The sequence below is a fragment of the Conger conger genome, chromosome 9, assembly GCF_963514075.1.
Source record: "Conger conger chromosome 9, fConCon1.1, whole genome shotgun sequence".
Lineage (NCBI taxonomy): Eukaryota > Metazoa > Chordata > Actinopteri > Anguilliformes > Congridae > Conger > Conger conger.
The window spans coordinates 52,481,311-52,496,910 of NC_083768.1; the positions used below are offsets into that span (position 1 = coordinate 52,481,311).

General features: G+C 39.4%; 1 protein-coding gene across 1 annotated transcript in view; it reads right to left on the bottom strand.

The window, feature by feature from the left end:
- The window catches only part of col22a1 (collagen, type XXII, alpha 1), an 81,697-nt gene extending 66,436 nt beyond the window's left edge, over window positions 1–15,261 (bottom strand). Inside the window, exons 1-3 of the mRNA XM_061253402.1 lie at window positions 15,025–15,261; window positions 9,094–9,242; window positions 7,848–8,414 (exon numbers count right to left, since the gene is read on the bottom strand). Coding sequence (XP_061109386.1) covers window positions 7,848–8,414; window positions 9,094–9,184 — 658 coding nt within the window. The 5' untranslated portion in view covers window positions 9,185–9,242; window positions 15,025–15,261. The remainder of the gene's footprint in view (window positions 1–7,847; window positions 8,415–9,093; window positions 9,243–15,024) is intronic.
- Window positions 15,262–15,600: the final 339 nt, after the last annotated feature.

Genomic DNA, 15,600 nt, shown 5'->3' on the forward strand with positions numbered 1-15,600 from the left:
TATTTATCAAATTCGTTATGCAAAATGAAACAAGAAGCAACTAGTTCAGGCATTTGCTTAAGGTGAATTTCATTAATCTCTAGTAAACAACACTGATGACAAAAGAAAGACTGTTCTCTCTCACCAATAAATTCCACACTTCTCGATCGCAAAGGTATTTGAACATGATTATATACCATTATCATTTGCATTAAGCTTACATTAGGTGACTGCATAGCCTAAAGGAAAGAAATCCATTTTAAGACTGGCTGAGAAAAATGGGAGATTGGGCCAGACCAAATAACCAAATTTGATATAAAGAGGTTTTCATGAAAATCATAATCCCGATATTAGTGAGTCAATACATGTTGCAAGTACAGGCAGTGCCATGTAGAAGAATTTTACTGATTAAAGAATATGATTACTTAAGATGAATTAACTCCATAATTAGTCATTAATTCTGTGTGTGCCAACAGAAATGTTCCTCTTATGTTGGTCTTGATTTTACATTTGTAGATCATACAGTACTTCAGTTTTTCCTTCAATTTAATCTTCAAGGTCAAGTTTATGTTCAGTATACCTCAGATTAAAATGCTTCAGTCACTATGAATAAAAAATGTCTTTTTTAAATTAATGTTGTGCAAGACAGTACATGCTTACTAACATTTCTGAACTGAACACAGTATATTGTTTTAAGTTACAGACATTATCTTTCCCAATCAGTGTGTTTCTTTAAAATGAGCCTTTCCCTTCATGAATAAGTCCTGTGATATAAGTTGTACACTACACTCCAGATGACCCCTTTATCAAAGTCTTAAAACATGTCAGTTTGCACAATTTTAATATCACATTTTTATTATTGGCACAACACGGAAAAATTGCTTGATTCTAATGACTCTAGTGTTCTAATGAATATAAAAATATCCTGAACACCTTCCAAGTGTGATGGCCAGTAGTAAGAATACCTCATGGTTCCCCTTGGAAACAGATGGTTTAATATAGATTTTCTAAGAATAACCACCTATATTTCCTATTATTACCCTGCAAGTGTAATGCTCTGTAGTTGGACAGCATGCACTACCATTGAAAATGGGTTATTGTTATATTTTTAAACTCATTTAATAGTAGGCAATGACCCACCCACAGCAGTCATTGCCTTAATGTTCTTTTGGGTCTGCCTACAAAAGGTCATCCTAAGATAAAGCATGCATTATGGGATAACAGTCGCCACCCTCAATATTCTTTCATCAGTCTCTTGGGGTAAATCCTGACCATGTGAACACACCCATATCAGATCGGTAAGGTGGTTCGGTGAACATCTCATTCCTGAATGCGTACACTGAAGAGAGGGAGGGAAAAAAAACCAGCGGGCACACACCCAAAACTGTGCTGGCTGCTTGCATCTCTGACAATCATGTACAATCAGAGCCTGTAATTATCTTTAATCACCACTATAAAAAGGACTTTGTTCAGCTGGAAAGACTGTTACTTTTCTATTTATTTTTACCCTGAGTTAGTTGCACTGAGTGTACCACCATCTTGCTCATCTTTTGCAACAATTTTCATCTATAAGCCTCCGCTCCATAAAACATTTGATAAACCACTGCTTAGGGCAAATGACATCAAACAGCTTATAGCTTAACAACCAGTAATTTTCCACAGTTTGCCTAGTTTCCCAGAGGTTTGTTTTTTGATTTCTTAATTGGCTGTTTAGTTTTCTTCACTTGTTTTGCATGATATGAAAATTATCCCTTCTTCTGTAATTTCTTACAAACAGACGAGACTTGGCTGGTTTCAGAGGCAGGATGTCACACCCTACTAAAACGCCAAAGCAAGGACAGTTCTCTTTCTCAGATAGCACACAACGCCATATAAATATGTTATAAGTAATGAAACGTAATGCCTTCGGCCTAGTGAGCAACAGAAAATGGACCTTGTGTTTGTGGCCAGAAAAGCTGCAGTTTAAAGATCGACCGACAAGTTTAAATGGAAGTGGTGAAGGGCGGGGCTCCTGAAGCAAGTGACCCAACCACTGCCCCACCCCTTGGATCCACTTAGGGTTTTCCCCTTTGCACAGGGACAGACTGACTCTGCTACGTGTTCCTTTGCATTCCCAGCCAGGATGTGGACAGACATATAAATCAGATGTTGGTTTTGTAACACAGATGTGAAATGCACCATTAATTTTTCTGCCTTTTTAACTTTTTACATTTTTATTTTATTATTATTATTTCTGTGACAAGAAACCGCTTGATGTACAAGACCTCATCCTTATAACTATTGGTTTTGGAAGCCACAGCTCCAATTAGAGCTGATGTTTGCTTACAGAAAGAAGATTGCTACAACTGCTCACTGTATAAGCCTGGTAAATAAAACAGCGACATTTTTTTAACGGTATATGAGAATGGTGTTCAAAAAAGGATTCCATTTCCAAGTTGATGAAGCATAACTGAAGAACATTCATTTTGATTTTCACAAAATGTGAGCTAAACTGTTGATTTTTCTCTGGTATTACATAACATCCTTAGGATTGTCTGCAGGTAACTGGAAACACTGTAATATAAAGTAGGCTAATGTAAAACATCCCCCGTGTTTCCTGAGCCTGTAGAGGCAATAATCAGAAACCGATTATGACTACTTCTGAAGTTTAGATAAACATGCGGGGATTAAGACACCCAAGCGTATAATGGGTAATGGGTGGCCCGGTCAAATTTAGAAACTTGCCTTCTTTGATTAGAGGCCACAGAATCTGTGGTTATGGGTGTACTGAGAAGTCCAAAATAAATGATATGCCAAGAGGGTGTTCAGCAAAGAAGCTGGCACAGAGCCTTAATGGATACCATGCAGTGCATTAGATATAAGGCCACTACCTGGGCTCCTTTCAGTGGATGCGGGTGTTACAATAACGTGACCCCTGCCAAAATGACGGAGGACGTGGCCACAGTAGGTCAGGTATATATTATTAATGGCACATAAAACAGTGGGATAAAAACATGTTCGAAATAGAAAATGTATTTTAGCATTACCTTCTCATTTTGTATTTCTTTCCCGAGACAGTAAAACTAAAATGAAGCAAATTATGCCTGACATTTTTATGAGGTGAGAAGTGGAAACCCTGCATTATATTAATATCTACAAAAAATTGGGAAGATATTTGAGTCAATGTACAATCCTTAAATTTGGAATGACACAAGTATAATAGATGCCATGAGATAGTTGTGATTGGAATACCTTGCCAACCTCTTTACAGAAAACTTTCCTTTTCTACCTGGGGACCATGAATTAATGATCCACACAAAATAGTTTGTGGTTTTTTGCCACTTTCACAAGTATTTTTTAAAAGCAGAAGATTACAAGGTGAAAAAAACACTGTACGCAAAAGCTTAACATTACAGTACTACCACTTGAAACATTAGAACTGTAATTTTCAGAACAAAAATAACTTAGCCGTTCAAGTGACTTGTTTGCTCCCATCTGATATTCTTAGATGTACATGCGTAGCATGCTGCCATCCAAAAGATTATGGCATGAAAAAAGACTGGGTGTGTGTGTGGCTGTACTGACAGAAGGTAAGAGGGGAAATACACTGTTCAAAAAGCTCCTCTCAGGCAGCCGCTGTACTCTGTGTGTCTGACCATATTTCAGTGTTTGTTTTCTCACCTCAAACACAGCATTATTACCTCACGCTAATAGAAAAAATTAAATAAATAAAAAGCCTGCTAATTAAATAAGTCTAGTTCCACCCTTAGTGAAAACGGGAGGAAACTGGAACCATTTAAGGTAGGCAATTACTGTGGACTCCCTCATCTCAGCAAGTAAATTCATCATTTTGCAATTGGGCAGTGATGGCTGGTGGACATTTACCTGGGCGGTGTGCTATACACATGGACAGAGTGAAAAGATAAATGACTTAAGATGACCCGAGGTGGCGAGAGACTTTAGGGGGCAAATATGGAGGATATACACAAAGGGATAATATACACGAAGGGATAAATGCATTTCAATTCAGCTTCATAGGGTAGCAAAACAAAAGATAAGAGAAACAGAAATTCTGCCACTCAAACAGCAGACGCTCTCTTTAAACCAAAGGGATTTCCTTAATAGTGCGAAAAATGGTCTGAAATAAAAGCATATCTACAACTCTGACCAACAGAACTAATATATTAGATAACAAAACATAGATACATGTAAATAAACCGACAAAGGAATCACATTGTGAATTATTCTCACAAAGACGAGACACAACAATACCTATTTCCGCAGATAAGGAAGTTAGCGTTCAAGCACCTCATCGACTGGGGGGGCGTATACTGACCACCTCTATTTCACTTTAATCGAGAGTGAATGCTGTTACCCATTAAAATGCAAGTCCCGTAGAAATACACACAATAAACTGTCTAAATGAAAAAACAACTTTCAACAAACAACTTCATACATATACATTTTTTATAATACAACCTTGTTTACAATATTAAGTAAACTTACACCACGCTTGGATCGCGACAATGAATTAGTTCACCGCGATGATAAGGCTTCTTGGTTTGCAACTTAACTTTCCTAGCAGCTGTTTTGTTTTTAGTCCTTAAAGGGCTACAATATGTTTTATTAAAAAAAGAACAGTTTGTAGCAATGCAATAAGTTGTGGTGAGCAGCAGCAGCTAATGGCCAAATCAGGGACTGAAAACACAGTGCTTGCTTTGCTAGCCAACTGCCTGGTTTTAATCCCTGCCGCTGATGGCTCTAAAATAACCCGAGGTGTGCCGCATCTTCACCCACAAGCTTCCATTTAGAACCCAGCCCCCGACCTGAACTGTTCTGTCCCCTAAAACTCCACCCCTGCAACCTCTCTAGACACAAAATGGCCCACCCACATAACTCATAACATTCATCCCCAACAGCAGCATCTCTCTACATCCCATAGTAACACAATACATAGAGCTCATAGAGCTAGCTAGTGATCTAATTACAATTTGGGAATGGATACGTTAGAGATTTAACAAGATTTAACCAGGTAATTTCTAAGTTAATTGGTTAAAACTTGGCGGTGCACAGTAGCCTGCAGTTAAGTTGTTGTAGCTACAAACATTAGGCTGTATAAACTAACGATGAAGACAGTGGAATGGCTAAACTAGATAAATATTTCAACATTAAATTAATAATTGATTTACCGTACTTGCTAAACCTTTGATGGAGACAAATGACTCCGGGCTACTGCTCACACCATCAAGCACCCACTGTAAACCAACAACTGGCAGTCTCAAATCTAGCAATATCTCGCTGGGCTTTTGCACGAAATCTTTCAGTGCAAACAACTAAGGGGAAGTTAGGGAGCGTAACACCGCAAAATATTAAAATAGTGTGCTGATGGAAGGACTTCCATCCAGTCCTTACATTATTTTGTTCTTTCCTTGTCTCCTACCTTGCAGGAAGTATGTGGAGGGCAGGACAGGAAAGGAGGGGAGAAGATTTGCTGCTCTAGCAAAGGCACTGGGTGGGAATAGGATGTCTATTGGCCAGGGGTGCAAAAAGGCCCTGCCTGGTTTCTGGCAGCAGCCAATCAGTGTGGCACAAATACGTCACCCAAAAGAGAAAACACACCCCTCCATTTGAGCATCCATATGGTCACAGTGCAAGTGCGACCCAGGGCTGGAAAAAAGAGGCAAGCCCACCCAAGACTGACACAAATGACAGAAAAAAGGAAGAAAACTGACTTTAAATATTACGTATTTATGTATGTAAATGATTGTTTGTCTGCATTAACAGATCAGGGGTAGGGCAGCGCCCTATGCGCCCCTATTGACCGGCCATTACTGCATTTTGGATGACCTGGAATAGCAATTGCATTTCAAAAAGCAGTATCAGGTGTCAGGTTTAAAAAACACCCTTAGTGCCACACCCAAGTTTTCAGTATCACTCCATAAGGACATGCAATTTAAATGAAGTATTATGCTTTTAATTGCAATCCGAGGTACACAAAGGAGTAAATGGGACAGTGGAACAAATGTATTTTGGGGCCACAAAGCCAATGTCAGACTTAAGTTCTTGTACTCAAGGTTTGTGCTTGTTGTGGCATGCTTCGAGTTGCTTTATTTACTGTTTTGCCTGGGTGTTCCGGGCATCGTTGCTTTCCCTGCCGACTAACTTTAGCCGAGAATGTAAACCGAGTGTCTCCATCATGCTCCAAACACACGCCCTTCTCTTCACCCAGGCGCTGGGTCTAGGGTCAAATGAAACCCTGGTATTTATGACATTTATTTTGGGATTTTGGACATGGATTGTTAACATCAGATTATCTTTGTTATGATAGCTAAATTTAATATGTGCCATTATTTTGGCATTATTTATGTTGGAGGACTGTCAGGGCCCTGAAGAGTGTAGAGGTTGGAATATCTTTGGTCTGCCAAAGCTCCACACGTCTGCACTAGACTCCTTAGACTGGTGGACCACAAAAATGCTCTGGTCAGAAGTCATTTGCAATTTGCCAATGTAAAAGCTTACAACCTTCAATATACATCCTTTCTTGCCAGGAGCCTTCTATATATTGATAGAAATGTGGTCCTAGTGTTTATACATAATAATAATAATAATAATAATTAATAATTCATAAATAGTACTACTACTACTATTACTATTACTAATAATAATGCTTCATCATGGTGCCTTAGTGGATTGTTGTTGTTTTGTAACACTCACTGACATTTCACATGAAATTCCAATTCCCAATGGAAAAAACTGAAATCGGTCAGAGTAAAACTATGGTCTGAAAAAAGAAAAGAAAAAAGAGATGCATCTACCTTGTATATTTAACGTTTTAATTTGTGTCTTGTTTCACTGAGCATCCATCAACACAATATCCATGTCTAGCTTCTCATTGTATCTATGTAACTTAAAATATAATGGCATTTGGTATTTAACAGCCTTAAGTGAATGTCAGCCAACTTTTGTCGAGTGGTGAGCTGACATGGAATAGTTTCTGTATGGGTAATGTTATCCTCTGTTCACTATCTATTTTTGCAATGTCGTATTACTATGTAATTACATAAAGCATGCACTGTGTTACTACAGGGAACTAAATCAAATGTTATATACAGTATTATTATTTTTATTATTATTAATGTCCCTATAATAATATGAAATGGTTCCATTGGAGGAGGCTATATTTTGTTTTGAATAATTAATGGATGACCTACGACTGAAGAGTGTGGACACCTGGTCGTTTGAAGTAAACCCTCTTTGGAAAATGAAGAGTTCAAAGAAAAAGCAAATGGTAATGAGCCAAACCTGCATTGTGTTACCATCTATTTCCGAACAAAATTATGGAACTTAGAGACCTTCAAGAGATTGGCTAGAACAAAAAGCAGAATACACAGGGGTACAAAACCTTATTAAAAATATACTTAATAAAATAGACATTAATAACAAAATATAAAAAACCGAGTTCCACAGAATCTGGTCCACGTTTATGTGTGCTATAAGTAACACATGCACATTAGTGGTAGTATTATTACAGAGGTTCTTTGCTGAAAATATATTACATTTTACCTGTCACCGTGAACCATTTTATAATATACCGTTACAGAGGACATTCCTTTGGGATATGTATAAGCTATCCACAACCTATCTGCAGAGAGGGCTGTATCAGTAATATTTTTATAAGGTAAATTGATAATTGCTTCCAATAAATAGTTTTTGGTGAGAATTTTGGGATGTTGAAGAAGATCTGGCAATGGATCTCCCACATCTATACCAACACTACAGTACCTAGAGTACTCACCAATACAATGCTGTATACACACAGACACATTCACACATACAGTATGCATGAATATTATTCAGAATTAGAAATCTGGAACCCAGAGCCTACTTACTCTCGCAAAGCCTCCTCCTCAGCTTCCCCCGTATCTTGTCGATGGCATTGAAGTCAGACACATGGAAGACGTGGGCGTTCTTTGGCTCGGCGGCAATCTCCTCCAACTCCACCTTGAGCGCCTCCCCAATGCCCACAGCGAACATCCTAATCCCGGCTCGGTGGGCCTCCCTGGAGGGCTGCAGGACGAAATCCTGGCTCCTACCGTCGGTCAACAAAATGGCCACCCTCTGGATGCCTTGGGCTGTCGGTCTAGCACCGGCCTGCACTGTGTAGATGTTTTTGGTGGTGTAGCTGATGGCATCACCGGTCATGGTGTTGCCTCCTAGGTAGCGAATGTTCCTGGCCGCCCTTTTAACCTCCTCCAGTGACCTGTATCGGCCAAGGTTGAACTCGGTGGTGGGCCTGTCGCTGTAGCGGACCACGGCAACGCGTGTCTTCTCTGGTCCAACGTCAAATGATTCCACAAGATTGGCTACCCACTGTCTGATCTTCTCAAAGTTATCCTTGCCCACGCTGGATGAGGTGTCCAAAATGAACACCAGGTCATAATGGACATTTTTGCAACCTGAATAGAAAATATACATGTATTACAGTCGGGCCTACATTGTGAATGTGGCTGCCAAAATACAACATTTCCGAGCATCTTTCCAAAATTTCCATTTTGTGGAACACCTATTCATTTCTGAATGATTGGGCTGAAAAAAACCCTATAGCAACAGGATACAGTGCAGTATTATGGTGAGGGAACGTGTCTTGCACCTCCAAGATCATAGGTTTGCTATTATACCCTTAAGCAAGGTACTCAACTTTCAGTAACTTATTTCAGTAATTATTCAGCCCTATTAATGGATTTAATGTCAAATCTATTCTGGATAAGAGTGTCTGTAAAATGTCTAAAAGTTTAAAATGAATAAATTGCAAAAGATGTAACAACACAGTAAATATATTTCAGCAATATATTTTATATGCTATTGATATTTTATCTGGTCATATAGACATGCAGGTTAGGGACTACAGATCAAAATGAGTTAACTCTGGCACATCTACATTGATGTGGAAACTTAAAATGTTAATTAATGGGCACTGTCCCTAGTAAATAAAAATAAAAAAGTAATAAAAAAAGAATATCTGCAATATCTGATGACAGTGCAATTTTTAATTGCATTTTACAAAGATTGTTTATCTTCTATTGATCCACCCAGGAGCTATCTCCTCTCAGTGGTTATAAGTACTTACAGTCTTACCTGCTCTCTGTGCATCCGCTCTTTCTCCAGAAAGTGTCAGTGCAAGTATGATAAGGATCTGAGAAATCCTAAATCCAATTCGCAAAACCATCTCTGTCCCAATTAAAGTGCTTCCTGGCAGAGGAAGGAGTGACCATCAAGATTTTCTCCTGTGAAAATAGCAGCAGATTGTTAAAATCATAGCACTGTATGAACAAGCAGACACACTTTAACCCCTTCACGCAAGCCCCCTAGCACTGTACAATAGTCAAATTACTACTGCGACTGGGGGCAGTAATATACACGCATCATTTTTCCTTTTCAACAAAATCAAAAGATAGGAAGATAAGGAAGTATGAATTCAAGAATAGTGGTGAAGATAATATTTAAATTTACATTTTTTGCTATATTTGCATTGGCCATAATAGTTATAGACTTCCCAAATACGAGCATTCATCCATCCATCATCTTAACCCGCTAATCCTGAACAGGGTTGCAGGGGGGCTGGAGCCTATCCCAGCATACATTTGGCGAAAGGCAGGAATACACCCTGGACAGGTCGCCAGTCCATCGCAGGGCACACACACCATTCATTTACACCTATGGGCAATTTAGACTCTCCAATCAGCCCAATGTCTTTGGATTGTGGGAGGAAACCAAGGTACCCAGAGGAAACCCACACGAACACAGGAAGAACATGCAAACTCCACGCAGAGAGGTCCCGGCCGACCGGGATTCAAACCCAGGACCTCCTTGCTGTGAGGCGGCAGTGCTACCCACTGCACCATCCATGCCGCAAATACAAGCATTTCCTAGCATTATTAGCAACATTATTACTCCCAATGAGACAGTTTTGAAATCCCCTTGCAACAAAATATGACATACTTTAAAGTACAGAAAACTCATAAGTGAATGATTACATGTTTAGGTATGCATACCACAGTGTGTCACAATATATTTCAGTGTGACGTCAATGTTTAATCTTAAACCACCACAAGGGGAGATGTACACTCAGTTAGTACTTTATTAGGTATTTATTGAACTTATTTTTTAGACTGCTGCTGTAGCCTATCCACTTCAAGGTTTGCCGTGTTGTGTGTTCAGAGATGCTCTTCTGCATACCACTGTTGTAATGTGTGGTTATTTGTGTTACTGTCACCCTCCTGTCACTCAACCAGTCTGACCCTTCTCCTCTGACCCCTGTAATTAACAATCTGTTGTTGCCTTCAGAACTGCTGCTCACTAGATGTTTTATTCGCACCATTCTCTGCAAACTGTAGAGACTGTTCTGCGTGAAAATCCCAGGAGATCCCCAGTTTCCCACCCTGTCTGGCTGCACCAATTATTCCATGGTCAAAGTCACTTAGATTTCTTCCCCATTCTGACATTTGGCCTGAACAACAGCTGAATCTCGTGATGACACCTGCATGCATTTATGTATTTAATTGCTGCCACATGTTTGGCTGATTAAATATTTGCATTAATAAGCTGGCGTACAGGTCTACTTAACAAATTCCGAGTGTATATGCTTTATAATGGACAAAAAGCATTTTATTCATTTCCAGTGTGGTTTTTGGAGCCCAATGTATTTTAAAAGCCTATGCTGATGGATAGTAATTCCCACTTGGAAATTATGCAGAACTGATTTTCATTAGTCCAAAACAACTGATTTGTGGTAAAATATATGTTTATTTAATGATTTACAGCAATGCAGAATTTAGCCATTTGGATGGATTTGGACACACTAAGGAACACCAAGGTACACTGATTACATTTGACCCCAAGTTAAACTCTCTTAGGGTTGAATTAAGGCTGTGCCAATGTCAGTAGTAATATTTCCTCACTGGCCTTCCACAAGCCTTCATTTCAGTGCGTCTCTCTAGGAGGCAGAGACAAGAAGGGCCCTGTGGGTGCTCTTTAAACCCGCTGCTCTGAAATCTGACACAGTTGATTCTGGGTCAATGGTCTAAAAGTGTTTTATGCGTCATAGTTGTACGGAAAGCTTGAAATGCCTGTCTTTAGAGCAGCATGACTCCTCCCAGATCCGGGAGGTCCACAACATCCAACGGCTGTTCCTCCAGTAGGTACTTACTGCAGTCACCTGAGTGTAATTATAGCCCCAATTGAACCAATTGAACTCCCATCACCAGATCTGAGAGGATTAGTGGTTTAAAGTCATCTAGAGAGAAAGATCCATGTAATGGTCCATCCAGGACATGATGGCCAGATGACCCCCCTGTAGAAACACTGCAGTGAACTGCAGAGGAAATGTTAGTCTCATAAATGCCTGTCAATCCCCACTCCGAAGGAAAGTTTATCTCTGTAAAATAAATATTGAATGTCTACACTGTCATCACAAGGTTGTGGGAGTTGTTTGAGAGAGGACAGAATTTAAGGTGGCTTCACAACACAAGCCGTATAGCGATGTGTCTGCCTTGAACTATGAGCTTTTCATTTAACCACACCAACCATCAATTCACAAACTATCAGCCATATCATTTTCCCGCTGTGTACATTTACTGCAAAATGTTTTGAGGTTCTTAAATTTTCATCCTTTGTTAAATTTAAACCCCTTAAACCCCTTCTCAGGCACAGCCATGGGTTTTTTTTCACAGTGCAATTTTCAATCACTATGGTAACAGGATATACCGTTTGAAAGCGTTAAATCTGTGTAACCTATTTTAAGATGCCATTGCTTTAGTGACAATAGTACCTTATTTTGTTACTGGTGGGTGGCAAAACAAGCGTGGGGGGACCTCCACAATTCACATACTACAAGAAATACGGTAGTATTTCAGAGTATTTTTACGGTAGTAGGTCAGTGTCTTTTTCCCAGCAAAGACAGATTTTCTTTGGAGGAATCATCATTTGTGTCTGTTTTGCTGTTGCATACGTCTACAAAAGTACTTGTACATAGAAATGCTATTATCTACATTTTGTATAGGCACTCTTGAAAACCTTGAGCTCAAGTATGAGCTTCTCTGACCTGTAACTGTAATGTAGTTGTAAAGTATAGGTGTTCTCCCCATCTATGCACAATAAACTACAGTGTAACTTCTGCCCCACAAAGAACCGACTACATGCATGTTATCGAAGTGACAACTGAAAAGAATGTTAGCTAATGACATTCCGTTTCCAACGGTGTATAGTTTCTTAAGCTTGCATAAAATAATTTTTTGCCTGTGCTACAAAACTGTTTCAATAATGGACTGTTGCACTTTGGCAAAAACAATTATTGTGATTTTATGCCAGATGTTTCGCAACATAAAAAATATTTTGTGATGCCTACGTCTAAATGGACTTCCAGTAAGTCTCTCAGCTGAGTGAATATTCTGAGGAAGGCAGTGAAAACAAGTTTGACAAGTAAACACAATTTAGGGCCACAATAGTGTTGTATAGTTACAGTATTTTGTGCAGAATTTTACAACTCATAAGACCCCTAATATCATCAAGGGGTGATATTTAATGGGTTAAACAGGAAGTGACCATAACGCTGTAGATGATGACTGAAAGCAACATAAAAATGCTGTTCACACCATAGCTGAATGCAATGCAACCACTTCATCAAGATCACAGCAGTGTAATCCTTGTAATCACTTTCATGAATCTATACAGAATGCAGTTTACGGGTTTGCCACCTTATAGAAGTATTAAATAAGAAGCTTTGCTTGAATTATAATCAAAAAATGAGTGGAAGTGCTTAATGTTGTGTTATGATGTATTGGGGGTGGGCTAATGAGGCGAAGCACAGCTGCTTATTGGAAATTATAATTCCTGAGCTGCACCAGTGCAAAAATGTCAGCCTAATCAGCTTGCTATAATAATGTAAATTAATTAATACTTTCAAAACTTTCAAAAGCATAATAGACAGTACCTTCTTCCTCCTATGCCTTCTGCAATGTCGAGAGACTCTGCATCCAAGACCTAATCCTTTATCATTATTTCTCTTTTCTCAAAATCTGGATTTGAAGATGGATTGGAGCACACCCAGATGAGTTGTGTATAGGATAAGAAGTACCTGAAATGCCTCAAGCAGCGTTCCAACCTCCGCCTGAAGAGGTGGTCCAACAACGGTAGGTGGAGAACAGACATGGCATAGCATAGACTAATACTTTGCTTTTCTTTATGGGAGGGGCTTCCTCAAAGGGCTTTGTCAAATACATACCATTCCTTGCTGAATTGGAATGGAATCTGGACAAACTATACAGTGGGAGGGGGCTGAATTTATATAGCTGAGCCTTTAATTCTCAAGAAATATTCATTTCAGCACTTTTTGACTTGGGTGGAACAAAAACAGAGGGTACAAGTTTGTCATTGTACAATTTTCAGTGAATGCAGACAGCTAGTCATTTTTCTTTTCCTTTTGCAATTTCTGTAAACATGCATTCCCAATTTACATTTGTGATAGCCACCTGGAAAATATCCAGGCTTTCTGTCAGTGAAGGACTAAAACCAAAATTGAACCTTGTTGTACAGAACTATAATCATAGAAACCAAATATTTTCTTGAATCTTACACTTGAGATTAAAAGGTCTTGGAATTTGGATACATTGCGCATTAAACACAATAAAAAACTATGACACTATACATTTTTTTAATGGAATCAAATGTTTTCACAAAAAATAACTGTTAGACCCAAATCAAATGCATCAAACAGATTGTGTAATTCCAAAAATATAATCCATAAACTATGGTGGGAAAAAATATGAATGTACAGTTTTGGATGATGTGTTTTATCGCCTTATCGCCCCTATTTCTTAAAACATATGTATTCAGACCAATCAGTGTACGTAGAAAGATGGGTGCAAAAGAAAACAAGGAATTATATATCAACTGAGAGATGTTCTGACCCTAACCCCCACCTCCTTCCCTGTACTAAATGAAAATAAAATGTTTTTCATCTTATCACCATGGTGAGCTTCCAAGCAGCATCAGTTCTCATCATATCTGGTTAATGATATTTAAAGACTAACATCAAGAACTGCTGGCATGCCACCCTCCCTTTAGCAGGAGTCAGGTGCGCAGCCAGCAGGAGCAGTAATCGTTCAGTTCAGTTAATTACCAGGGAGAAAAAAAACCAGGGCTGGATTTGGATTTGAGAGCCAAATTCGATGCTACCTGCAGTAGTGGGTCATAGTGCTTCATATCAATTAAGCACCACTTACTGGAAGATATCTACTGAGGAGCTTGATTGTGACCCAGCCTACATGAAGCCATTTTTGTGCCATTTGAAGTATAAGAATAAAATCAAAACAAACAAAATCGATAACTATTTGGCAACTGCCAGAAAATTGAATCTTACCCAACAGATATTATAGGGAGTATCACACTGCAAGAATGTGCTTAACATAATTTTGACACCATTGTATGCTATCAGACAGGATATCTTATTGCATGACAACATGTTAAAATGCTAGCAAGATTATGCCAGCCAACCTCTGTGGCAATGGAGGTGGAGGTGGATGTCACAATAATAGCCTGGCACCAAATCACATTTTCAGTGGAAATCCAAATTACTAAACTAATGCTCATACTAGAGACAAAAACATGCAATTTAAACTTAGTCAGCAACCACTTCCTTAGCCCAGGTCCCTGGACACTGTTCACAGAAGCAACCAGGTGGCTTTCCAAGCTCTGGATGTGGGATCACACCTTAATGTCTCTTCCAGAGCTGTGGCACTCCATCATCCCTCCAAATGTAAAGAGCAGGCCTTTTTCCGAAAGCTTTGGCAATAAACTCCCCAGGATGAAAACACGGTCGTCTAAACAATGTGAGTGCAGCACAGTTCCGTTTTGAAAAGTACCAGTTCACGACCGCAGAGAAAATCAGTGCTAGAGTTTGATTTAAAACAACAGCAGCAGCAGCAGCAACAACAACAACAACAGAAACTATAGCAAACCAAAAAGTACAGCCATTACATCGATACACATGTGCTGGGATGTCAGTCTTACCTGGCTGGTTAATCATGCACTCCTATAGAGTACTTCTCTGCGTCTGGTTTCCTTTGACTCCAGCTGCCTGTGTACAGTACACTTGTTACAAGACTCAGGAGGACCACAGCATCTTGCATGAAAACATACCCTCCGCCAACACCCTCTCAAGGACCAAAGATTAAATAATTATCATTAATCCAGGGCAACAATCCAGTGTGCAGTGTTGTTAAAAACTGAGGTGAGATACTGCTACAACCTTTGGGTAGCTGGTTTTAGTGGGAGGAACTACGGAGAAAGTGTAGGGTTTCACTGGGCTGCTCATGTATGGAAAAAAAAAGAAGGAGGCTGACAGGCTCCATCCAATTATAGACCAACTTTCTGGGTATTTTTGTCCTTTTTACTGCACCCATCCAAAGTGTTGCCCTCAAAGACAGGCTTTGGTTCCCGTAGCCGCCCTGCCACTTACCCACACTGCTGCTTTCATGCCGTGCTGCTGCTGCATGCCCTGTGGCTGCTCCACTGACCAGGTTCACCAGCTTGTGTGCTCTCATTCAGGTCAACCTTTTTAAGTGCTGTCGTCCATTTTCTTTCTTT